Here is a 27,264-nt window from a genome sequence, read left to right as displayed (position 1 = left end):
ATCACACTCCTCACTGTATAGAGCTGACGATGGACATAGATTTAGAAATTCTTCAACCAATTAATTAGACATCAAGACCCTTCATCTCTAAAATACTTCAGAATGTGTGTTCTCAGAACAAGGATTTTCCTTTTATCAGCACAGTACAACGATGAAATTCAGGAACCTAGACCCTCTGCAACCCTGTGAACAATTGTGCAGCCTCTAGTCAGCCCTCACCTCTTGTCCCAATGTCATTTTTCCTCCGCCTGTCCCAAGGGTCCAGGGTCCAGTCCGGAAGACATTGCATTTGGTTACCCTGTCTCTAGTCTGCTCTAACCTAGAACAGTTCCTCAGCATTTCTTCAACTTGTAAGACCTTGAGATTTTAGAGAACAGGTCAGCCGTCTTGTGGAGTTCTCCTCAGCGTGGTTTTGTCTGAAGTTGTCTCATGCTTAGATTCAGGCTGTGCATTTTTGGTAGGAGAGCTGAGCGATGATGTCCTGCCCCTCGCAGGGTGCCAGTGACAGTAGGAGGGGAGCTGTGAAGTCCCTGTAGGTCTCATTCCTGGGAATGTTAGCTTTGAACACTTGGTTAAAAAGATGGTTTCTCCACCCTGAAGTTACCTCTGCTTCTTAAAACGAATAGGTTATTTAATTACTTCTTAATACTTAGTCGTTGCGAATGTTACTAAGCTTTGTGTCCGGTCTTACTTAAAAGAGCCACATTTCTCCCCCTCTCTTGGCAGTGTTTTAGAGCACTTTGCTGCAAGGGACCACCACCTGCACGACCTGAGTATGACCTGGTTTGCATAGGCCTCACAGGTTCTGGCAAGACCAGTCTGTTGTCAAAGCTCTGCAGTGAAAGTTCCGAGAACGTCGTGTCGACCACAGGTGGGTACTGTGCCCGAGTTCTGTCCCTTTCTCATCCCCCAAATGGTCTTGTGTCTTATGCTCTTTGTGGGACCCTTTATTTGTAGTTAAATGCGTCAGTCAGTTTATTTATTTTTGGATGTTCCGTTTTTCAAAATAGAGTTGGGGGTGGTGAGTGGCATTAAATGGCTACACCCTGTATCTCTCTCGTTAGATATTTCAGTGCCACTGAACAAGTCAAGCTCCGGAGGACATTAATACAAACTAATGCAGAAACCTGGAATTCTAGAACTGTAACAAAATGGCTTCATCTCGGCCTCACAGAGTACTAGTCCCCCTTGAAGAGTCACTCTGGCCTACTTGTGTCGGTCATACGCTCCCCGAACAGCGCAGCTGATGGAGTCTGAGTCTTCTTTCCTCATAGTTCCCATCTGGAGGGTAGTCAGCGCAGGAACCGTTGATCAGATTATGTTGTTTCCAGACGTGGCCGAGAAGTCTGTCTGGGTAGTGGTTCTCAATCAGGTGGGACTTTGGGTTGTCACACTTAGGGGAGGGGGCTACTGTCCTCTGTCGGGTAGATGCCAGGGATGCCGCCAAATATCCCACAGTGTGTGAGACACGCCCCCACCATGAGGAAGAGGCAGCGAGAGTACACTTAGTGGCTGGTTGGGTTTGGAAGGTGAGAGAAAAAAGCCAAAGACGACTCAGGTCCTGGTTGAGGTGCTGGGCGAGTGATGGAATCATGAACTAGGACTTCCTGACATGTAGGAAAAATACTGAGACCACGAAGAGCCTTACATCAGTTTGGGTCACGTATGCCACCAAATAAGTTAGGTTTTTGGAGCTTTTCAGATTTTAGAATTATAGATGAGAAGCTGTGGGCCTGTAAAGCAATAGAGACCTAGCTTGGTTAAAGGATGAAGAAAAGAGGAAGGGGCTCGTGATAATCGGTGAGACGACAGAGGGTGATTTAGAGCTCAAGCACGGCCTTATGTGTGAAGCTGTTCCTATTTTCCTTTTCCCCAAGAGAGAACTGAGCACCCCCTTGCCCCCCACTGTGCATCGTCCGTGTTTCTGTCACTTAGTGCCTGCAACACTGCCATCTACACGTGTGTCTCCCCAGCCTGAGATGGGAGCCCCTAAGGACAGTTAGAGCATCATATTTGGCTTTATACATGCCGAATGTGGTATAAGGTTTGGGCATAGCTCCAAGTGTTTATTGAATGAATAAGAGACCATAGTAATTTGAATCTGTTTTTGCAGAAAGTATCATATTTCTGTGGGCCTCATAATGGCCTTACATGGCAGGTAAGACTCTTTTTTCCAGACTCTGTCTTTAAATCATCTGAGGCTCAAAGGTATGGTGAGATGGCTATGGTCACACAGCTAGTGATAGAGGTAGAGTCCCAGTTCAAGGCTTCAAATGAAGTTGAGTCATCCCTAAGGCTTAGGATTTGTGATGAGAGTAGTATTGGCTGATTGTTGGTAAAATTGTGGATATCTTTGGAGAAATGGGTTATGAAATTATGCAAACCTTATTAATTCAGTAATTCTTTTCAAGCAAAATAATTTCCCCTAAAATGTGAAAAAAGAAACACAAAGTGTACACTTATCAGAGGTATAAATCAGAAATACTATTGCTAGAAAAGCAGTTTTGAATTATAATGTAAAAGAAAATACCTGTAAATATTACAATTGTAAATTGCAATAATTTTTCTATTTCTACTAGATTTTTAACATTTTCCTTTTATGGGAACCTTGTGTGCTAGTTGAGTTTTCTGATGTAGGAGATGTTGAGTTGGCTAACATTTTGGATATCAAGCTTCTATGAGTTGTCATTATCTTGAACCAGGCACAGTGACTTTTTGGAGACCTTTTTGAAGGTCTCTGATGTCAAGAAGCTTACACCCAGGTTAGGAAGATAAGATTTCTAATGACAAACAGTTGATATTTACTGCGTATTTAAGACCATGTGATACGTGCTATGCTTGATGGTAAAAATGAGAAAGCTAAAGGGTCATTTCTTTTTTTTTTTTTTTTTTTAATTTTTTTTTTCAACGTTTTTTATTTATTTTTGGGACAGAGAGAGACAGAGCATGAAGGGGGGAGGGGCAGAGAGAGAGGGAGACACAGAATCGGAAACAGGCTCCAGGCTCCAGGCTCCGAGCCATCAGCCCAGAGCCTGACGCGGGGCTCGAACTCACGGACCGCGAGATCGTGACCTGGCTGAAGTCGGACGCTTAACCGACTGCGCCACCCAGGCGCCCCTAAAGGGTCATTTCTAATCTGAGGAGTCAAAGAAGGCATAGGGGATGTTACATTTGAGGACGGCCTCATGATGAATGATATCTGAGCAGAGAGAAATGGGGTGAGGAGAAGAAGGATAGGAAGCAAAGGATGTATTCAGAGAACAGCGATCTTCCTGGGTTGAGGCCAAGGACACAGGTGTAGGGTGCGTTGTGACCTGATGCTGGAGGAGCTTCTGAGAAAGACCTGTACCATGGAGAGCTGATCCAGTAGGGACCTCGATTGTGGGGATGGAGAGTTAGAGGCAGATGTGATTGATTTCTGTAAGAGCAACTATCACTTCCGGTAATAGGGAAAGGAAGGAAGAGAAAAGAATCATGTGTGCCTTAAGTCTCTAGCCTAGTGATTGAGTAAATTGTAAAAAGTGGAGAAAACATGACAGGCAATTTTAAGATAAATGATGAGTTTGGCTTTGGACATGCTAATTTTGAGGCATTGGCAGTACTTTCAACAATGATCCAAATGCCAGAAGATAAGCTGACTAGAGAGAGTTTGGATCTGGATTTGAGAGGCAACTGATCTGTGGGTTTGAAAGAGATTGTCGAGGGATGATGGGTGGTACAAGGCAGGAGGGTGCTAAGCACCAACTATTTATCATTCATTCTTTCCACATTTGTTGAATACCTATTACACGACTGCTACTGATTTAGGCACTGAGTATGCATTAGTCAACAGAACAGATCAACATTTCTACACTTTGAACTTATATTCTAACATCTGCACAAGACAGGGACTCTAAGCCAGGCAGTTCTATATGGTATCATATAGGCAAATAGGAACAAGAGGCCAAAGAACTGGAGTTAAATAATCATCAGCCTCAAGTCCGAGAAAGGACTGTTGGGTGTGGTGATATTATGGTCATTAGTGAACACTTTCAGCAGAGTCAGAGTAGAAACCAGCCTGAGCTATGAGGGAGTGGTGAGCAGAGGAAATAACAATGTATAGACCTTGCTTTTCACTCCTTGGCCCCTTGTTAAGACTGCACATTGACCACGCTTTCAAGAAAGTAAACAGCAAGAGAGAAAGCAGTGTCTGGGGAATTTGTTTTTACAAGGAGAGGTGCTGTGGACAGAGGTGTAATGGTAGAACAGGGAAGGAAAGAAGAAGATGTTCAACAGAAGGCAGTGACAGTAAGAATGAGTGAGGACTTCCAATTCTGTCAAAACAGAATAACTGGAATGGGTTCACCCTCCTACTTGAAGTACATGGGGGGAGAGGGTTGGAGGACAGACAAAATATGCAACAGATTTCAGGAGAGTGAACATCAAGCAACAAAAGATGGTCCTCCCTGAGAGATGAGAAACCAATGAGAATAGCCCCGCATTTGCCCCAGCTTACTGCCTTGAGAGAGTTCCTAGGCCATGAGGAACTGAGGTAGAGCTCAGTGGACTCCCTATGTTGACATAGACCTAAGAGTTGGAGAGACCAAGGCAGCTAGGGTTCATGGGACATGGTAATGGAGAGGAAGAGAGAGAATCCTAGAGATCTACAGAGGGTCTGCCAGGAATGTATTCAATGCAGACACATGAGGAAACTACCCAAGGCCAGGGAAATGAACGCTTGAAAAGAGTAGAGAAAGATGGCTTGGTGTTCACACAGGGCTAAAAGTTATGGCTATTCTCACTAGCCAGACTGAAAGCGTCATAATTCAAAAGGTACTGGGTAGAGTACCAGGAGGCTCTTGCCTCAGGAATCAGCCCAAAACTGAGTGCTGCTCTAGACCCACCTAAGAAATCAAATTAAGACCAAAGGCTCAAGCAAACTGTTTGCTACTAACTTTAATGCATCCTAGAACAAAGCTGTATGGGATTTACAGAAACAGAATTACCCAGCACCTAAGATCAGATTTACAACGTTGGACACTCAATCAAATATTACCAGGCATGTAAAGAGGCAGGAAAACATGATTTATAATGAGAAGAAAAATCAATTGAATCTGACTCAGAACTGACACAGATAAAGGAATTAGCAAAGAAAACTTAAAACTGTTACTATAGCTGAATTCCATCTGTTCATAGAGTTAAGTAGAGACATGGAAAATTTTTAAAAGACCCATATAAACCATTATAAAAAACCCATATAAAGTGGTGAATACAACAGTATCTGAGAAGAATATGCACCAGATAGGATTCATGGCAGATTAGACATTGCAGAAGAGGAGAGTAATAATTTTGAAGGCCATTAGTATTAGATACCATCCAAAGTGTTGAGAGAGGGAGGAGAAAATGGGAAATGCAAAGAGCAGCACGAACTGTGGGACAGGTCCAAGTCCCCAAGCATGGGTCACTGAAGTCTGTGAACATAAAGGGTGGAAAAAGGGACAGAAAAAAATATGTGAAGCGATAACGTCTAAAACATATTTAAACTTGAAGAAATTTAACAACAAATCCAGGAAGCTTATTAAACCTCAAGAACAAGATATGAGCAAACTACACAAAGACCTATGATAAAGTTGCTCGAAACCAGAGATAAAGTATGATGGTTAATTTTATATTGTCAACCTGCCTGGGCCATGGTGCCCGTGTATGTGGTCATATACAATCCTGGATGTTTGTGTTTTGGGATGAGATGAATATTTAAGTCAGTGGACTTTAAGTTAAGCAGACAGTCCTCTATAATGTGGGTGGGTCTCATCCAACCAGTTGAAGGCCTGAATTGAACAAAAGATGACCACTGCCCCACCCCCCAGCAATGAGGAAGTCTGTATCAAGTAGCCTTTGGACTTGACCTGAAGCATCAGCTGTTATCTGGTTCTCCAGGTTACCCTGCAGATACTGACTTGCCACCCTCCATAATTGAGTCAATTCCTTAGAATATATCCTTCTGTATATACATAAACCCACTATTGGTCTGTTTCTCTAGAGAACTTTGAATTAAACAGAATATCATTTTAAAATTTGTGGGTTTTGCTTTGTGTGTGTGTGTGTGTGTGTGTGTGTGTGTGTGTGTGTGTGAGAGAGAGAGAGAGAGAGAGAGAGAGACAGCAAGTGGGAGAGGAGCAGAGATGGGGGGGAGAGAGAAGCCCAAGCAGCCTCCTCACCATGTGTGGTGGAGCCTAACACAGGGCTTGAACTCCTAAAATGTGAGATCATGATCTGAACCAAAGCCAAGAGCCAGATGCTTAACCCACTGAGCCACCCAGGCGCCTCTAAAACAGAATACCTTAAAAGTAGATAATGGGTGTTACAGAGGAACAATGGTAAGAGTGACATCAGATTTCTACTGGAAACAAGGCAAGCAAGAAGACAGAGCAACATCATTAAAATACTAAAGGAAAAAAATTATCAACCTATACCCAGCAAAAATATCTTTGAAAAAGATAAAACATAAAAATGTCTTCATTGTACTTTTTTGTTATTACTTTTGTTACACTTTTTCCAGCGTTAAAAGAAGTATTAAAGGAAGTCCTTTAGACAGAAGAAAAATGAATCCAGATGGAAATCTGGATTTATACAAAGAAAGGGAAAGTACAGAAAATGGTGACCACGTGGGTAGTCATATAAAATTTAGTTCTTATTTAAATCTCTATAACATGGCACGTGGGTGGTTCATTTGATTGATCGTCCAACTCTTGATTTCAGCTCAGGTCATGATCCCAGGGTCATGGGATCAAGCCCTGTGTGGGGCTCTATGCTGAGCATGGAAACTGCTTAAGTAAGGTTCATTCTCTCTTTCTCTCTCTCTCTCTCTCCTTCTCGCTCTCCCTCCACTGCTTGCAGGAGCTCGCTCTCTAAAAAAATAAACAGTATATCGAGTTTATAATGTGAAAAGTAAAATGCAGGAGAATAATGGCATAAAATTCATAGCGGAAAAGGGGAAGTAGACTTTCGTAAGGTTCTTTTATGTGAAGTGATTATAATAGCACTTGAAGATAGACTATGATAAAACATGTAGTATAAACCCTAACACAACCACTGAAATAACAGAGTGATAGCCAACAAAGCAGCACATGGTATAAGATGGAATTAACAAAAATTAACAAACAAAAACAGAAAGGAACAAGATAGATGGAGTAAATAGAAAACAAGTAGTAGGTGATATACTCAAACCTAACCATCAGTAAGCAAATTAAATAGTTGAGACTCAAGGGAATGGAATCGATATTAGATAAAATAACAAAAAACAGGACCCAACTATATAAGACTTGAAACAGATCTTAAATATAAAGACACAAATAGGTTGGGAAAAAAAGGTATCATACTAACAGGAGTCAAAGTTGGAGTGGCTGTGTTATCAGAAGAGGTAGATTTTATAGCAAAGAATAATGCTGGGGATAAAGAAGTTTATTTTATAATGGGATCTTTTAATCAACAGAATATAAGAGTACTAAACATTTATAGAACTTTTAAACAGTTGTAAAATATACAAAAACTGATGGAGCCCTAAAAGGGAAATAGCCAAACCCACATGTCAGATGTTAATACTTTTTTTTTTTTAAAAGCTTATTTAAGATCCCAGCATGAGTGGGGGATAGTCAGAGAGAGGAGAGAGAATCCCAAGCAGGCTGTAAACTGCCAGCTCGGAGCCCCAGCACGGAACCTGAGGAGGTGTTCAAACTCATGAACTGCGAGATCATGACCTGGCTTGAAATTCAGAATTGGTCGCTTAACTGACTGAGCCACCCAGGCGTCCCAGCAGTTGTCATTTTTAATGGTGGAAGAATTCTTTCCTCCTCAGATCAAGAATAAGAACACATGGGTTTCTGTTCTCAACACTTCTATTCAATATTGTAGTAGAGATTCTAACCAGGGCATTAGGCAAGAAAAAGAAAAGGCTTCCAGATTGGAAAGAAATAAGTAAAACTATCTTTATTTGCAAATGACATAATCATCTGTGTAGAAAATTCGATAGAATGTATAACTTGATATCAATATATTAGATGGCTGATGCGAATTAGAGCTGGTAATTTGGGAGATCTAAAAACTTGGAGGATACTCTTGGAGAGAATGGAGAATTCCATTTGGAACATTTGGAGAATGTTGTCCATAACAATAGAAGCGGGAAGAGTATGGTGGATAAATGTTAGGCAAGTGTTGAATTCATTCAGATAGATGAATAGTATAAACTATTTCAGGTAAACTCCCTGAAAATTGATAAATGAAAATGTAGAGGTCCCATGTATAAGCGGATGCCACAACTTCAGGTGGAAAATTATTAAGAGGTGACTATGGTGAAATGGTCCAAAAGGGTCGTAAAGAATGCACACTTGTCCTGAGTTGCACTGTTATGGAAAGGAAAAGTTTTGTTGGCTAGTATAAGGAGGATGAGAAAGTGTGCAAGAAAATGTTGGAGCTTAGAGAAGACTTTTCTTAACAAAGCTGAGGTTCCATATAACTCCGTGAAAGGACTCCATGATGATGAAGGAGGGGCTGTGTTGGGAATGAGAGGCATGAAGTAAGGGATATTGGAGGGAAGGGGTCGATGCTTATGGTTGACTCTGTGTGTTCACTATAGCTAATGAAGGTGGGTAAGAGGTTAGAGAAAGAAATTGGTGATGACAGAGGAAGGGGAGAAGAAAGGCAGCTGAGGAGAGCCAAGCAGGCTGATTTGAAGTTATCCATGGACCCACAAAACCTAGCCCCTTCTGGAGTTCCAGATAGGCAAGACTGGTGTGTACAATTGTACTTCCTGGTTCTTTTTGTTGTTTAGAGCAGGGGTGTGTGTATGTACGTAATTGAAGAAGAACAAAGGAGATGGAAGGAAGGTCCTAAAATAAATGACAAAGCCTAACACCAAGAAAAGATAACTAGGAGAAAAAATAAGCAAGTCAGAAAGCCACACATACTTGTGGAAGATAAGAGAACAGCTGCTGGAAACCTTTGGAATCACTGGGAAACTAAAGAAGACAAGTGTAAGAAGAAAACAATAGTGTTGAGAAATATTTGTAACAGGTATTACAGAGTTTATGGCTGTCCCATTTAGAGAATTCAATCACATTTACAAATACTACCTAGAATCCAATCGATACATTGAACATAGCCCATAAAGAGATGATTCATGAAAAGAATGACAAATGGGAAAGGTTCAACTTTGCCAGAAGTTAAACTTTACTAGAGAATCAGAAAAATGTTAACCTTATCCTTAAATTTACCAAAATTGTTTATGCTAAGACCCAATGTTTGATAAGATTGTGGTAGCATGCATTACTGGTGGCATGAATGACATTGTTCCTTTTCTTGGAAAGCAGTTATTCACATAGGTCAAAGGTTACCAAGATATTCACACATTTTGACCTAGACTGTATCACCGAGGATTTATTTTAAGCACATAATTTCAAAGAAACTATGTGCGTAACATCCTTGTAACACTTGTATAACTTAAAACTTTTAAAATAATTTAAACGTCCTGTAGCCATTGAGTGTATTAAATTACAGTTGCTCAATTGAAAAGATGATAAATTGGGAAAATAGTCTTCTGTTGAAGAAAATTAATATTTATTAAAAGAACAACAACTGTAGGGGCGCCTGGGTAGCTCGGTCAGTTAAGTATCTGACTTCAGCTCGGGTCGTGATCTCTTGGTTCATGGGTTTGAGCCCCACGTGGTGCTCTGTGCTGACAGCCCACAGCCTGGAACCTGCTTCGGATTCTGTGTATGTCTCTCTCTGCCCCTCCTCCACTCACGCTGTCTCGCAAACTAAATATTTAAAAGTAAATAAGAATAAAAAATAAACTGTGCCTTTGAATGAAAAATGGGAAAATAACATGTAAAAATAAGCATGCTTTGATATGGCTGAATTATATGTGAAATTTTGTTCTTGAAATTGTTTCTTTATAATGTTTTGATATCAAGCCAATTAACAGTAAAACAGTTATTGGAAAAGTGGGGAACAACTGAAAAGAGAATCTACCTTGAGAATTTGTTTCTTTAAAGCATCACAAGAAAGGTATGTGTATCCAGTTTTAACAAGACAAGAATGTCTGCCTTTTCAGAAGGAAAGGGAGTCCAAACTTTATTGGATTGTTAACTTCAGCAATCTTTTACCTTTGACATAATTTTTAGAAGAAATTTAAATTGTCAAAACTTAACGGGCCAAGAAGTCCTCCAGAGAGTGGGTCCTGTGGATAAAGAAAGAAAAATTGGAAGGCTTGCACCTTGGTAGAGAAACAAAAGTGAAATATGTCCCAAGTGAATTCCTTGACTGGAGAGGCACAAGGAATTTGTTGATAAAAGGATTGTTAACCTATAGATTATACAAATGCTCACTTTTTTTTTTTTTTTTCTTCTTAAACTAGAAGAATGGAGTCTAAAGGCTTAGGTTAATATATTGATGTAACCTGGAGAAAATTCAACACTTGGAATTGAAAAAGGGGGAAGATCTCTTTTAAGGATATTTATTACTTCACTTGGAAAGTAGTCAAATGGTATGCCATTCAGTTAAAATAGAAAACGATCATGCTAATTTGAAAGAAATACAGAAAACGTTCATGAAAATTTGAATGAGTTATTTTAGAAACTTTAGTATTCATTTGCATATGTGTTAAGTCAACAAGAGAAGTTAAAAAGTCCAATTTTGGTATCTGCCAAAGGATTGTTTTGTAAATGCCCGTGGATTAAATTTGCTTTTAGGATATTGAAATCATATTTAGGAGAATTTCACTAGAGTAAACCAGAATTGTCCAAACATCACAAAATTACGATGGCATAAATCATGCCCTGGGTCTAGGTCAAGGCCACCAGATTTTCCTTCAGCAGTTGTTAAAGTGACCCAGGGAATTCAAAAGTACGCACAGAGTATCTGTGTACATGTGTACGGACTTGAGTGTTAGGGGGTTGGGGAGAGGTTGGTCTGTAGGTCCAAGTAAGATACTCAAGTGTTCCACACCACGAATAAAAATAGACCAGCCTCACTCCCAAAACTAATTTTGTTACAATTCCAGGAATGCTTTCCCTGCGTAAAAAAAAAAAATTTCACATCCATCTCCCTTGTATCACGGGTTTTGCTTAATTTAAGGGCTAAAAGACAAAAACTGAAAGCCTATGCAAACAATTATTTCCCCAAAGAGTGACTAAGTCATATATTTATTAAAATTTGTGGGGTTAAATCTTAGGGGAGGTTTCAGTCTTACTAATGGAGCTTAGATCAGCCAGGAAAAAATGATCGTGTAACTTAGGCTTCAGCCATCATCTTGTTTGAGTGGGGTCTGGGGACACCTACCCATGAGGCCTTCAGCCAAATACGAGAGGCCATTGATGATGGACTCTGTTGTTACTGTTATTTCCTCTTTCTTGTTTAATATAAATAATAAAATCCTAATTCTAGAAGAAACTTTAAGGAGCTAAGCTAATCCACCCTCATTTTGCAGATGAGCGGTTCAAGGTCAAGAAAAAAGTGGCTGGTGAGTCTAAGAGCTGTGGCTAGTACCTCTAGGACAGTGCTCTTACCCCATCAGCACACTGGCTACCTGTGGAGAGCATCAGGATGCCTACTTTGAGGAGAAATAACAGCGATCCAGCCCCGAGTCCTGGCTGAGTCAGTTGGACCTTTTCTCTCCCCTCATAAGTTCCTGGTTTTACTAATAATGCCCATAAAAAACTACTTTTGAACTCATGGCTATTTTTATTCCGCAAATAAAGCAATGTAGTATGGAACTGAGAACACTTACTTATATATTGCATTATTTATAAATAGGCAAAATAGTGGGTTTATTGGGCATGTGTATATTTTTACAATCGGCTTCACCTGTATTTAGTTCAAAATTGGACAGAAGACTGTGACTTGATCAAGATGTTGGTATACAGAGGAGGTATAGAGCTTTGGTGACAAGGCCTATGTTGAAGTTTTGAATATGGCACTTAGTACTCTTGGCCACCTAACCCTTGGCTCACTTTCCTCTTGGAATAGTAGTACTGATACTAGGATTGTTGTGACAGTTAAAGTGGGAAATAAATATAAACCCTTAGTATAGATCTTTAAAGAAATATTGAGATCCTCTTATGTGCCTATCACTGGCATACAGGGTATATTATGCACTATTTATTTATCATGGATTCTAGCCGTCTAACTGGGGAATAGACCTAAAACAAACTGATAAGTAACTATAACTGAAAATTACATAGAAAAACTGCATGCTGGAAAAACATGAATCCCCCAGAATCAATCTATTTCAAGAATGCCATAGAAGGCTTGCCTGATGAAGTAAAAACTGTACCTGAAGGATGAAGAGTTGGCCAGGGGACGAACACTAATGGAGCGGTATGGGCAATGGTCCTGAGTTGGAAGGGACATAGCTTGTTTTAGGAACCGAGGACTAACATGAGGGGGAAAATGGTACAAACTAAGCCTGGAAAAGGGAAGAGAAGCCAGATATTAGATAGAGCCTTGTTAGGTGTTTTGAACTGTGTAACTGTATCCTGAGTAGTGAGAAGCTACCCAAAGGGTTTAACCAGGGGAGTGATGTGAACAGATGTGAATTTCAGGATGATCGCTTCTGCTAATGTGTGGAGATGACTGAGCAGGCCAGTAATGGATGCAGACAGTTGAGTTAGGCCCTTGAAGTTGTCCAGGTGGTGGCAGTGGAGGTGGCAACTTGGCCAGTTATGGAAAGGAAGTGGACATATTTTAGAACTATTTTGTGGATGGAAGTCACAGGCTTTGTGGGTTAGGATTAGGAGAGAGGAAAAGGAAGAGCTATGGAAGACTCCAGATACTTAGTCTGTAGAAGTCCTCAAATGTTTTCAATTGCTACTACAACTTCTATTTTACCAATGCTTTCATAATATATCAGACCTTAAGGCTGCACATGATTTTGACTGGGAGGAATTTAAAGCCTCAGTAGTCAGTTGGTGACCATTAATAGTCTCAACTTTTATTTACTAAACACTTTATAGCCCTGGGTGCTATCTGTTCTCATTTACAGACTAAGAAATTGAGGCACGGAGGCATTAAGTAACTTGTTCAGTTAATAATAGTAGAGCCAGAATTGGAACCCAGACATTCTGTCTTTGGGGCCCATGCTATCTGGCCATTTTTATTCCTCAAAACAACCTTTGAAAACACTATTCTGATGGTTTGACCTTTATATCCCTACTGAATGTTAACATTCCCCCACCCCCAACCCCAACCTCATCTAACCCAGTGTAAAGGAATAAAATAGAGTTGATCAAATAGTCACCCTTCTTTTTTTTTTTTTTTCCCCAATGTTTTACTTATTTTTGAGAGAGACAGAGACAGGATGCTAGTGGGTTAGGGGCAGAGAGAGAGGGAGACACAGAATCCGAAGTAGGCTCCAGGCTTCTAGCTGTCAGCACAGAGCCCGATGCGGGGCTTGAACTCACCAGCTGTGAGATCATGACCTGAGCCGAAGTCGGACACTCAACCAACTGAGCCACCCAGGTGCCCCAAATAGTCACCCTTCTTGATTGCTCTTCTAGTTGAACTGAAAGCGTGGCTTTAAATTTAAATTCTTTTGAATCCTTGCAAATGTGTAGAATGACTAAAATTTTTAAAACTTGTTTCTTTTCAATGCATAGTACATTTTTCTTATTTTCTGGACTGATTACATAGGCTTTGTCCTCTGAACATTCATTACTACAGTCATACTGTAAAAATATGAAGGCAGCAAAATGGAAGAGCGCATATACCTTTGCAGGATAAATCTAGCCACATATGTTCTATTTGGAGAGAAAACATTTATGAGTATTCTGCAGAAACATTTATATGCCTATAAATAACATTGCTAGGTTACTTAGCGTGAACATTTGAGGACATTTTTGCAGTCGATTTATTATGTCTGTGTGAGGATTAAAGATGGTAACAATGATATAATCTGCCTGTTGGATTCTAAATTTCAAAACTTTTGAATATGAGTGTCTTGCATATGAGTGCAGCAATTTCTGGAAGGATATTCCTTTCCTCGGGTACCTGCTTGTTGTCAGCTTTAAAGAATCAAAGCAGATTAAACATGGCTGGTGTGTTCCGTAACTGTGTCTTTTTCAAAGTTGGGGCCTATCTCATTTTTCTGGAAAATCTTCACTTGAGTTGTCCTGAATATAACCACTAATAGACTGTTGAGCATTTGCAGAGAGCTTTTCATTTTCAGGATTTCACAATCATTGCCTTTTAATCCATATGACACCCCCGTGAGGGGTAGGTAGATACATTCAAACATCCAAGTCTCCTGCAGGCACATTTTCAGTGCCAGCAGGAATATTGTGATTGGCACTGACTTTCCTTAATTTCCCAGAGGCCAGACACCTGGAGAGGCTTTTCTGCAGGCCCAGGTACATTCCAGTGCCGCAGCCTCCTCATTCCTTCTGCTATTTTACTGAGATTCTGTGACTACATGCACTATTAACCATAAGCTGTGGTGACTGTGTCTGCATAAAACTCATACAGGAGGGGTATGTTTCGGAATATTGTTAGAGGGCCCAATGAACATTTACATCCTATACAACAAACTTCAACTAGTGTTTACTTCTGTCACTCTCACAAGGGTTCTTGTCATTCAGTGGTGATATCTGTAGCTCCAAGTAACTATTTAGATTAATAAATAAGCCCCCAGGATTTCTCTTAAAATCTATAATGTATTCAGAAGGTATGCACAGCTAGTGACTAAACCATCAACACAGAATCTATTGATACAGAGCACTAGAAGTTATATGTTGTATGCTTATTTGTATCAGGTACTGTGATAAACATAATACATTGTATTATTTTGTAACAACTACATGAGGTAGATGCTATTATTCCCATTTTAGAGATGTTGAAAGTAGTAGGTTGCCCACAGTCTGCTTACTTAAACCTAGTTCCATCAGACTCCAAAGTTACTTCTTAGCCATTACGTGATATTCACTGCTTAAGGTGGAAGACAGTATATAGAATTTGGAAGTGCTAGGACAACATATAACAAAACAGTGGTGTTAATAGGGTGAATATAAAAAGGTACATACTGACTTTCATTTTTATAGAGTAAAACAAAACCATGTAAAAGAATTGTTCTTATCTACATCATACTGTATATCTTTTTTTTTTTTTTTAATGTTTATTTACTTTTGAGACAGGGAGAGACAGAGCATGAATGGGGGAGGGGCAGAGAGAGAAGGAGACACAGAATCTGAAACAGGCTCCTCCAGGCTCTGAGCTGTCAGCACAGAGCCCGACGCGGGGCTCGAACTCACGGACCAAGAGATCATGACCTGAGCCGAAGTCGGACGCTTAACCGACTGAGCCACCCAGGCGCCCCCATACTGTATATCTTTTTACCTCTCCAGGCACCTGTCATAACTTTATAACTTCAAATGAAAAGTATTTCTAAATCTTTTGCTCTAATTTCTTGAAAAGGAATGATGATTTATCTTACAGTTGCCCATACTAATGTTTCAAACCTTAGATTAATTGAGTGGTTAGAAATTACTGAAGAGATTAACTCTTATTAGTAGGGCTTTTAATTGAAAAAGTACTTGTAAATAGCAAAACATTCAAATGAAAGAAAAAAATCTTCTGTGTAAGACCTCCTGATCTCCAGTTGTCCCAAGAATCCTCACTAGTTAGTTTCTTATGGATCCTTTTAGAAATCGTAAGTATATTTGTTGGCATGTGTGCATACATATATGTTCGCATGTATGTTGCACCTGATAAGCCTCTGTACTAAAACCTGTGAACCAGATATGTTGAATCCATCATGACTTGAATGATAATAGTTCAGTGCTCAATACATAATCAAAAATTTATCCTCTGAATATATTTTAATAGAAATCATTTACTGCATGCATTATAAAATAGTTACCTATGTATAGACAATTACAATTGCACTTGTAAGAAAGATGTTTACATAATATTAACCATGTCTTAAAACTCTGACATAAATACTATGTAATTCTAATATAAGATGGTTGTAATTTAGGGATCTTCATCTGTAGAGTCGCTGAGTTCTGTATGAGAGAAAACTAAGTAAGAATCAGATGCAAAGGTCCTAGTAGATCTCATATTTTCTTTGGAGTTTCTCTGCACTTCCAAATGTCTTTATTATAATTGACAACATTTACAAGTGATGTAACATATTAAAGAATAGGGTAGTGTTGTGAAGAAAAGAGTTTTATTTCACTATAATACACAACTATATTTTGAAAATTTGAACAGGATAATGTGTCATCAGTTTATCTTGAATTGTGTTTCTGGCATAAATATGAGCTCTGAAAATTAGCTCTTAATCTGCCTAAAAAAAGGATTTGAGCATTTTAGGCATTTTTTAAAGTTAAGTTGCTAATTCCTTTTTTTGTTTTTGTTTTCTAATTTTAGGTTTCAGTATAAAAGCAGTGCCCTTCCAGAATGCCATCTTGAATGTAAAGGAACTTGGAGGTAATAACATTTAAAATCCTTTCTGTGTCTGGCTTAAGCTTGTACTAATTTGGTATTGACATGATGTAGAATTAAAACATTATTATTCTAGTAAGTGATTTATTTGTACCTTTTCCCTTGGTAATAGAGATATTTCTTTCTCTTTATATATGTTTTAAAGGTTGTCACATAGTTCCAAGTAATAAACTTTTTTTGTAATTTGAGAACCATACCATTCTATTTCATTTGCTCCATACTTTTCAGTTTCACTTGTTCAAAAAATTTCTTCCTGATTGAAAAGTATGAAGAAGTTTTAATGTAATAGATAAGCCATACATTATGCAGGGCGAAGAACTGTATTTTAGAGTAGTTTGTATTCATACTACAGGTTTTATCGTATTAGATCTTTTTAGAATGTGTTTGTTCTGATAATAAATCTTTGCCAATGGGTTCTTTGCTGGTCAGTCACATTTATTGGATAGGCTGTACCCCAAACTATACATCACTCAGTCTTTCATTACACTCTCTGTCTCAGATTTTTTGGTTGTGTTTTATGTCAGTCAGGGTCTTAACCCATGTAAATAGGTTAACAAAGAAATCAGTCAATTCAGTGAACCTACTAAATTCTCTAATGGCACAGGAAAATGGCGAGTGCTCTGAAGTTCAGTATCATATTGGTGAGTTTAATGACTTAGAAGAAAGTTCTCTTCCATCTCTTTAATCACTTTGTGATATTGACCTTCCTTCCCCCCACCCCCGTCACTTTTTCTGAGTTCATTCTAACTGACCTACTTTTAACTTGATGCAATTGAAACACAAACTTTATGCCATTTTAATAGTGTTAGTGCCTTCTTATTTTTATCTCCTAATGTATTAGTTGATCTTCTCAGGTGTTTTAGAGAGCTGTATCTAGGGCAAGTTTACTGCTGTCAGTCTGTTTTATAGCTACCTTTGATTTTTATAGCATTAATATTTAAATCAACCACGGTTGATAAATTCCGGTTTTCCTTTAAGGCATTTGGTTTTGTTGTTTTGACTACAAAAATTATAAAACACGAGTGTTCTTGTAATGGATACATTTTTCTACGTAAAAATTTTTAAAAGACTGCTCTTTTAGGTTGAATATTTTGATACTACTTCGTGGTTTCTTTTTTTGTTTTTGTTTTTTTTAACATGAAATTTATTGTCAAATTGGTTTCCATACAACACCCAGTGCTCATCCCAGCAGGTGCCCTCCTCAATACCCATCACCAACCCACCCCTCCCTCCCACCCCTGATATTACTTTGTGGTTTCTAGTAACCCTGCTTCTCAGTGACCATAGTATTAGAGAACATATTGGAAAAGTCTCATGGAATCAAAATGTATGGTTTGAGAATTCTTTTGGTTTTAAATGTGGTTGATACTTAGTAAGGATTTTATTACTAGGCTAGACACAGAACTTTTATTAAACCCCCTCCAGGTGTAAGAAACTGCTGATTAATTGATAAGGTGTTTCTTATAGATGTTAGTTGGATGGTACAAATAGAGAATGTGCCTAGACAACTGAAGTGAACACTTGAGGGAATTTTTGTAGCCTTGATTCTGTGCCACTGTAACATCGAAATTCAATATGATAAAAGAAGAATTCGAGGACTGGGGTTTGTAAGATGGGAATCTGTCTGTTCCCAAGCATGGTTTACTTTTACTGAAAAAAACTTCACCAACAGTTGCAGTAATGGATGTGGCAATGGAGAGGGTACCACAGAGTTTGGTGATAACATTTTAGCTCATGCCTCTTGTGTGATGACGTGAGACCTAGGTAAAAGATTGGGACAGGTACGTGAGTTCCAGGCTCATGATAATGTGGTGTTTGGCACGTGGTATTCTACCCCCTTAATTTTAATAGTCCTATTTTCAGTTGAGGGGCTGTCTCAAGAAGGTGATTTTTTTCCGAGTAGAATCTAATTGTGTATCCTGCGTTGTATGCTCAGAGGCAAACTATGGAGGGAATTTGGCGCGTTCAGTAAGTCCTTTATTTAACAGATATTTTTTGAGGGCCCTTTCTGTCTGGAAGAAGACTGAGCCCTAGGCTGTGTCTCACCCAAGAACGCAGGAGAAGCAGGCTAACCCCTGAGAAGAGTGTAGTTTTCCTAGGATTTACGGTATCTCTTCTGTAGTAAGAAGATCATCCCGGTATAAGGTATATATTGTGGCATTTACGGAGATTTGTGACCAACAAATCAGTTTGCTTGCTTGAAAATTTCTGAGTTTAGGAGGAAAGAGTGGAGTGTTTTAGGATCAATTTGTGAAGATACGAGACCTTTATAGAGGGTTTCTTAGAAGTTGGATCAGGTTGTTAATCAGGGAAAAATCTTGAAATCAAGGAATAAATCCAAGAAGATAGATGGAAAGATAGCCATACTGAGTGCCACAACATCCCTGGTGTGTGGAATGCTCAAATAGTTGTGCTCACTGTAGGGTTATTTCAAGAGGTTGGCATGGCCCGGCTCCTCCCTGCCAACTTTTTTTTTTTTTTTTTTAACCCCTTTCTGAAGGTTCCAAGGTGCTCCATCACCCCCATTCTCAACCTTCAGTTAAATTTTTTATTTCTTCAAAATAAGAAGAGGCATGAACTTGGGCTCCTTATCTATTGAGAAGAAATGGTGTGAAATGAAATAACAATGACCAGGGGAGTTAAATGAAACTCACTCTTGGGAGAGCTTAAGAAGAAACTTTGTTTACATACACACAACTGATAGATGTCTGTGTATGTTCGTACATATAATTTATATGTAAAACATATATTAGAACTATACATACAGTCCTATGTTCTCATCAATTTTCTCTTTTCTGAGGGTGTTTCCTAAATCTTTCACCTAACTGAATTCTCCTTCTGAAACCAATATTGCACTGTATATTAACTAACATTTAAATTTAAAAAAATCTATGTCCTCAAAAAAATTCTTAAAATTCTCATTCACATATATTTTTCTCATGTGGTCTTTTCCTACCACTCATGCAATCATTCTAGCACAATTGTATATCAAGCCTGATTCTAGGAGCTGAGAATAATAGATACTTAAAATACATCCCCCATCTTCAAGAAATTCCTGATTTGGGCTTATGGAGACATTCGTGAAAACAAATTTGACATCGCAGCTGCTTTTATCGTTCATTTTCTGTCTCTGACTCTCTTCAGTCAAACTCTTGCTCACTCAGCGTTCTGACTCCAGTGCTGTAGTCCTGCTTCCCTTCAGATCTCTTCAGGATTGGCTTCTGAATCAGTCTTCACCTCAACTTTCCAATCTATCTAGAGTCTTCCAGAAACGCATCGTCTTCATATTTTTTTATTCTTTTAAGTTCATTTATTCAACAACTATTTATTAAGTACACATAGAACCAGGCTGGGTTCTAGAGACTGGTGGTTATAGCATCAAGACAAAGCACAGTCCTTGCATAGACCAGCTGATGGACACAAGGGGAGACTCTTGTGTACTTGTCTCCTTGATTAAAGTCCAATATTCCTACTTACAGACCTGGAACTTTCTAGGTTAATCCCTTCAGTACTTGAAAGGATTTTAAATACCATCCAGGAGAGCTCTTCTGATCTCTACAAAGGACATTCTGTAGTATTGCTTAGTGGATTTGTTCTTCTTGCAAATTCTTTCATTTGGGAGGTTTTCGTTGAAACTAATCCAAATCCTTTCTTTTTTAGTTTTAATTAATTACCCTGCTTGTCTTGCGATAGATATTATTCTGGATGTTGTGCAAGATACCTAACAGGATCCTCAACAGACAGAAAACTTCATCTTTGAACAAATATCCCTTGTTCCTAGTAGAGGAAGCCCAGCCATTCTATATGATTCTAGGCAAGTCTGTTTTCCTGTATCTCTACTTCTGTATCTGTAAAATGTTGTAATAATAGTTCCTGCATTACATAATCGTTGTGAGGACTAAATTAACATAGGTCAAGTACTTAGAGATCGCCTGGCCATAGCTGACATTTTTGGAAGATTTACATTATAATTATACCTTTGCCCTCCCAACCCCCCTAAAAAACACCATTCATAAGCCCTTTCCCCAAGGTCTCGAGAAATCGCCCAAATTACATATTGATTGTTTTTTCTCCTTGCAGTCATGCCTCTCTCCCTTGTGGACAAGATGATCTTTTTCTTCATTTTGTCACACCTGTTTAAACTGAAAAGTCACAGGGAAGGGACCTCCTTGGAATCTTTTGGTTAACTGCCTAGCGTATTTTTTTGGCAGTGCATGTGTGTTAATATTAGATGTTTTTGTCCCATCTACCTTATCCCCTTTCTCTCTGTTTTCAGTTTCCACCTGAAAAATCTCTTCTATCTCAGTGCCTCTGAGTTGCTTCCATTCTGTTTGGCTTGTGTATTTAAACCACATTACTAAGGTAAATGAAGCATCCGGCATTTAGCTGAATTGGAAGCACCGGTCCCATTGCGGTGACATTACAGCTCTGGTGAGTTTTCATTTTAGAAATTTCCAGTCCTGAAATCTGCAGGTTTTTGTGCATTCAGAGATGTTTTTCACTTGATTTTGAAATTGCATTTGCAAATTGATAGGACCCAGAGAGGAAAAATTCATCTCTTAACACGTTTGGCTTGTTACCATTTATTGATAAGGATCCAGACATCCTACTATTCCTTTTGCTTTCCCTAACTGAATTCTGGAACCAAGATTGGTCTTGTCAAATGACTTGTTTTCTTCCTCTGATATTCTAATGAGTTCTGTCTGACTTGCTTCCCCACCCAGTAAACCGTTTGGCAGTCTTGTCTTCCCAGTTGACACTGGAAAAGGCGAAAGCTGAAAAGCAGTGAGCTGTCTTATATGCTTCAGTATTGGCTGCTACTTGTCAATCGGAAGGAAAGTTCATGAAGATTTTTGTTTGCACTTTATTTTTCTCCCTTTAAAGACGAGACGACTTTGCTTTTGCAGAAGGTGGTGAGGGGAGTGTGGAACAGTGCAAGTTGTGTTCGTTTACCCATTTACTTCAGCCCATGCAATAGTGATTGAATGATTTTTGAGGATTGTCAGCTAAGCCATTTTTTAAAAGGTTGCTTCTTTCAGCAGCCAAGCTGTTATATGAAACAGATGTTGACTCTGTCCTGTTTCTTTGTTTGCCTGGAGGAATACACCGCCTCCTCATAGTGAAAGGTGCTGTTTCTTTGTATCCTGCTAGTTATCCTGGTGCTGTTAATCTGTCCAGGTTATTTGCATTTCTTAATTTCACCAGACAAACGGTACGGATTTCTTGACAGGCAACCCAGGGGGCACTGCTGCCTGCTTCTTTTAATTTCTGCTTTCTGTGCCCAGGCCATTTGATGCCTTTCACCAAAATAAAGCCTTCTTCCTTCAGAGTCTCCGATTAAAACTTCTTTCAGAAGGAACAACAGCTCTCTTTTATTTGATGTGTTCTCACAGCCCTTTGTGGATTATGATTATTACCTCTGTATCTTCACTACCACCTCCTTTTTAAAACAAATCATAGCTAAATATCTATGAATTTAATGTCATTGCCTCTACTATCCAGTAGAGGAGGAATCAAGACCATATGAACAGTTTAGGTAGACCCGAAGACCTTATTATGGCCACATTGCTTTAAGGAACCAGTGGGGTTGAAAGATTTCTTGCTGCTGTAAAAGAGAACAACTTGCCGTTCAAAAACTCTTTTAGACCTCTCCAAACAAGGATTTCTCTGGAAGAGGTGGCAAGAAACCATGACCCTGGCAAAGGAACGTAATAGCACAAAGTGGGGACCCGTGGAAGGCCAGGTCCACAGCATACCTTGTGATCGTGCTATAAGCTCAATTATAGTCAGCTGCACTCAAGTAAGTCTGCATCTTCCATATCTGTTGTAGAATTACAAGGAAGAAATGTGATTCAGCCTCAAGACACTCTGTCCCTCTATGCATTTTAGCTTCTTGTTGTTGTTTTCTTATCTGCAAAATGTAAGTTTTAATAAATCATCACTACTTATTTCCCAAGGGATTGGGCTGGAAAAGAAAAGTTCAGTTGCCTAAAGCCCCTGGAGGGATGCTTTAAGATAGACAGTGGTATTTCCACTAATTCTGTTTTTATAGTGGCGGTTCCAGTGTCATATGTAATAGTGAATGATCGAAACTTCTTGATATTGTATTGTTTCCTTATCTAGGAAAAGAACCAGGCCTTTCTGGAATGGGGACAACCGGTTAACTCCTGGCTCTCTGAGCTGTGTACTTTCTCACTGAGGCTTAGGCTCTACTAGGGGAAATGATATTGGTATAAAGCCAAGTGACTTGGATGCAAGTTGAAAGGCCACAGCTATCTGAATTGGTTGAACAGGATCCCAGGGTGGTGGTGTTCAAGCGTTTTTTACACTTGCTAAGGGAAAACTGAGCCAAACAGTCAGCAGAGCCAAATAAATGAATCTGGGGGCCCAGAAGTCCGTTACTGGCTGATGTAGACCTGACCTTAATTTTTGTTTTCTTCTGGAGAAGTGCCCTAGGAAAATTTTTTTTTTTTTAATTTGTCTTACTGGTCATAGTTTAGGATAGTACTTAACAATCTACTCTTCTAAGACTAGATAGATACACAGATAGATAAACATACATACAGTGTTCAAGAAACTAGTTTCCTGGCCTTTTGACCCCCCCTGAGAATAGGGATCTCACATGCTGCTAAGGTTGCCTGCCTCACCATTGATTCCTATTCAGGGGCAGTCAGGTCATTTTATATCTTCCAACTCTACCAAACTTCCTCATAGAACATTTGTGTTGGGTTCTTAGCTTCTTAACCCTCACGAGGGAAAAGATATTTCTGTTTCTCCCAGGGGTTGCCATAATAGCAACTAATTTTCATTGTGTATTTGGTTTCAGTGTGATATTGCAGCGACAGCACTGGAAGTCAAGAGACTAGTATTTTTCTCTATCCAAACAAGCCATGGGACACTGGGCAAGGCTCTTGACTTTTCCAAGGCTGCTTTCTTTTCTAGCAGCTGAGGATGCTGATAACCATTCTCCTTTGGATATAACTAGTTTATTTTTTATCCTGAAACCCATAGTTATCTACTTCACTTTGGCCCCTAGGGACCATAGAGCCCACCTTTAACAACTATGCATGATTATCGTACTTTATTTTTTTCTAAGTTCATCTAACCCTAACTTCCTCTATTTTTTCTTTCTTTGTTTTTTTTTTTTGTTGTTGTTTTTTTTTGTTTGCTTTTTTTGGTATTGTGGACATTTCAAAAAATCTGTGTGTGTTATGTGAGACAGGTATATATGTTCATGAGATAACAACTCATACTAACTTCAAGTTCCTGTGACTTAAAGTCACTGTGCTGTTTACTTCAAGAAGCATTACAGTCTAGTGTGGGAAATACTATAACAAGATTGAGTGCAAGATGCAGTTAGGATCTTATAGAAAGGACAAAAGAGACGTCACAGAGGGAAAGATAAGTCATAGAAGTGACAGTGGGTTTGGTCTAATCTTTCAACCATAAACCAAGTCCACTGTCAACTCCTTGACTTACATCTCATCTGTTTTCTTCCTAGACTTCTCCTCTGTGATGTCCTTGTCCTTTCTGCACGATCAGAATTGCATCTTGTACTCAATCCTGTTACATTCTTTAGCATACCAGACTATAACGTTATGAAGAATTGAAAAACACACCATAATCTTAAGAGTTTATTATATTGTGATATAAAACATATCTGTAGTTCCAAGATGGAGAGAAAATTGCTGGTTATGCCCCAAGATACTAGAGTAAGGCTAGACCCTTAAGAAGCAAAATGTTGCTTTGTTGTTGAATTCATTTCAGTGAATACTTAATAAATAAATACTAATTACATGCAGTCACTTAGAGATCTCATCCCTGCACCTGCACACACAGGAGCCCCTGAGCCCGTTTCTTCAGATAGTTTAAGTTTTCTCTTACTTATTTTGAGAGAGAGAGAACACAAGGGAGAGAGAGAGAGAGAGAGAGAGAGAGAGTGTGAGTGAGTCCCAAGCAGGCTCCACGCTGCCAGCACAGAGCCAGACGTGGGGCCCCATCTCACCACTGGGAGATCATGACCTGAGCTGAAATCAAGAGTCAGACACTTAACCAGCTGAGCTACTCAGGCAGCCCTCCTCAGATATTTTGATGGGAGAGTAATATTGGCCATAATCTTTATGTAATTTCTTAGAAAAGATTAAACAACTTTACTAGATTTCTACAATTATCAAGTTGATAGTTGTTCAAGAGGTAATATGTTTGTAGCTATTCATTACTTAGCAGACTAAGTTGGTTCTCTGACCTATCCCTTAGAACTGAACAAAATTGAACTGGTTAGATTTGTTTTGAGGCATTGTAAATGTGTTGCTTTTTAATTCCTTAAGGTCCAAAGCATTGTCAAGAAGCTCTATTGAAGATGCTTGATCATTTTAATCTTGAAATTCACTGATATTTTATGGCATCATTGTGAGAAGCAATGTAAAGAATTTATTGCATAAAGTTAACTTTAACTTACTTAAAGTTAACTTGCTTAAAGTTAACTTTAACTTACACATACAGGTATGTGGAGTACTTATGATTGAACATTGAAGGTTGATTTTTTTTTTATATACTCCCTCCTTTGCCATAATTTTATAAAATTTCAAAAAATCAGAAAATGATTATAAGTTAAATCTGTAACAAAGATTTAATCTACAGTGAAGAAAGGAAAGCATGCCAAAGACTGAGGCATGGGCAAGGAAAACATGACATAGAAGGGGAATTCATCAGGATTAATAATCAGAGAGCTTATTGGAGTTATTAATTGGGGCTTTACATTTGGACCTATGCCGTTATTTTTCTTCTCTCCTGTGTTAAGTCGTGGATAGCAGCTGTGTTTACCCACAAACTAAATCTTGGAAGTGGGTGCTAGACTCAGGCAAGACAGTGCCCTAATAATGTACTAACTGCCAGGTGGGTTGCAAAGCCCACACACACAGGAGAGAAGCCACTTGTCTGTCCCTATTAATCACTGAAAGTAGGCAATGGTAAACAAAACAGCTGGCAAACGTAGATTCTTAAAAGATAAGCATATAATCACGGCACACAACAATATGAGGAAAATCGGCACCATCAAAGAAAACTTACCCCATCAAAAATCAGAAGAAAAAGTATCGAGGGACCTAGAGGTAATAGAGTGATCAGAAGAAGACATTCAGAGAGATAAGGTTTTGTATTATGAAAAGGAATCTAACACAGGGACGCCTGGGTGGCTCAGTTGGTAGAGCATCCGACTCATTCTCGATCTCAGGGTCATGAGTTCAAGCCCCACATTGGGTGTGGAGCCTACTTAAAAAGAAAAAAAAAATCTAACACAGAACTTGGGAAATGAATTTGACTTTAAAATTTAAAGTGAAGGGGCGCCTGGATGGCGCAGTCGGTTAAGCGTCCGACTTCAGCCAGGTCACGATCTCGTGGTCCGTGAGTTCGAGCCCCGCGTCAGGCTCTGGGCTGATGGCTCGGAGCCTGGAGCCTGTTTCCGATTCTGTGTCTCCCTCTCTCTCTGCCCCTCCCCTGTTCATGCTCTGTCTCTCTCTGTCCCAAAAATAAAAATAAAAAAACGTTGAAAAAAAAAAAAAAAATTTAAAGTGAAAATGTCAGTTGACACAACTCAGATGTAAATGTAAAAAAACTAAGGATTGAGTTAGGGAATTTCCTCAGAATGCCCTGCAAAAGGATGACTTTGGAAATATGAGAGAAAATTGAGAAGACTGAAGGAACAGTTTTAGAGTTCTAACATTCCTCTAAGAGTTCTAAAAAGAGAGTAAAGAGAAATTACAGAGAATAAAATAATCAAAGTAGAAAAACCTCAAATGTGAAAAAAGACTTACTCAAATTTAATGAGTCTTCTGAGGCCAAGAAAAGACTTCTATCTAGACATATTATAAAGAAAAAATCATTAATTGTAATCACAGGAATGCACAAGGAAGTGAATTCTGATTTTAACATGGGAGATGTCAGGTAGAGAGAATCATAAAGTATATTTTCTTCAGATTACACGTTGTAATTAAAAGAAAAAAAATGTTCATGTTTATTTATTCTTGGGAGAGAAAGAGCACAAGCGGGGGTGAGGCAGAGAGAGGGAAACAGAATGTGAAGCAGGCTCCAGGCTGTCAGCACAGAGCCCGCTGGCGGGGCTCAAACCCATGAACTGTGTGATCATGACCTGAGCCGAAGTTGGGCGCTCAACCGACTGAGCCACCCAGGTGCCTCATTAACAGAAATTTTGAAATTTAAATATATTTCTTTAAAAATTAAGGGTTGGGAATGTAAGCTGGTATAGCCACTCTGGAAAACAGTATGGAAGTTCCTCAAAAAACTAAAAATAGAACTACCCTATGACCCAGCAATTGCACTACTAGGTATTTATCCAAGGGATACAGGTGTGCTGTTTTGAAGGGACACAGGCACCCCCATGTTTATAGCAGCACTATCAACAATAGCCAAAGTATGGACAGAGCCCAAATGTCCATTGGATGGATGAATGGATAAAGAAGATGTGGTATACATATACAATGGAGTATTACTTGGCAATCAAAAAGAATGAAATCTTGCCATTTGCAACTACGTGGATGGAACTGGAGGGTATTATGCTAAGTGAAATTAGTCCGTCAGAGAGAGACAAATATCAGATGACTTCACTCATATGAGGACTTTACGAGACAACACAGATGAACATAAGGGAAGGGAAGCAAAAAGAGTACAAAAACAGGGGGGGAGACAAAACGTAAGAGACTCTTAAATATAGAGAACAAACTGAGGGCTGCTGGAGGGGTTGTGGGAGGGGGGATGGGCTAAATGGGTAAGGGGCAC

At 39.2% G+C, this 27,264-nt stretch overlaps 1 protein-coding gene across 4 annotated transcripts in view; it reads left to right on the top strand.

Moving 5' to 3' along the window:
* ARL15 (ARF like GTPase 15) overlaps positions 1-27,264 on the top strand; it is a 552,301-nt gene that overhangs the window by 294,116 nt on the left and 230,921 nt on the right. For 3 of the 4 annotated variants that reach the window (XM_078445526.2, XM_078445524.2, XM_078445522.2), the window contains one exon: positions 16,396-16,455. In XM_078445526.2, coding sequence (XP_078301652.1) covers positions 16,396-16,455 — 60 coding nt within the window. Of the gene's footprint in view, positions 1-726; positions 872-16,395; positions 16,456-27,264 lie in introns of all 4 variants that reach the window. The other variant, XM_060637671.3, reaches the window with a different exon arrangement.

The sequence above is a fragment of the Panthera onca genome, chromosome A1, assembly GCF_046562875.1.
Source record: "Panthera onca isolate mPanOnc1 chromosome A1, mPanOnc1 haplotype 2, whole genome shotgun sequence".
In the NCBI taxonomy this organism is placed as follows: domain Eukaryota; kingdom Metazoa; phylum Chordata; class Mammalia; order Carnivora; family Felidae; genus Panthera; species Panthera onca.
This window is presented reverse-complemented; position numbering and strand designations above follow the sequence as displayed.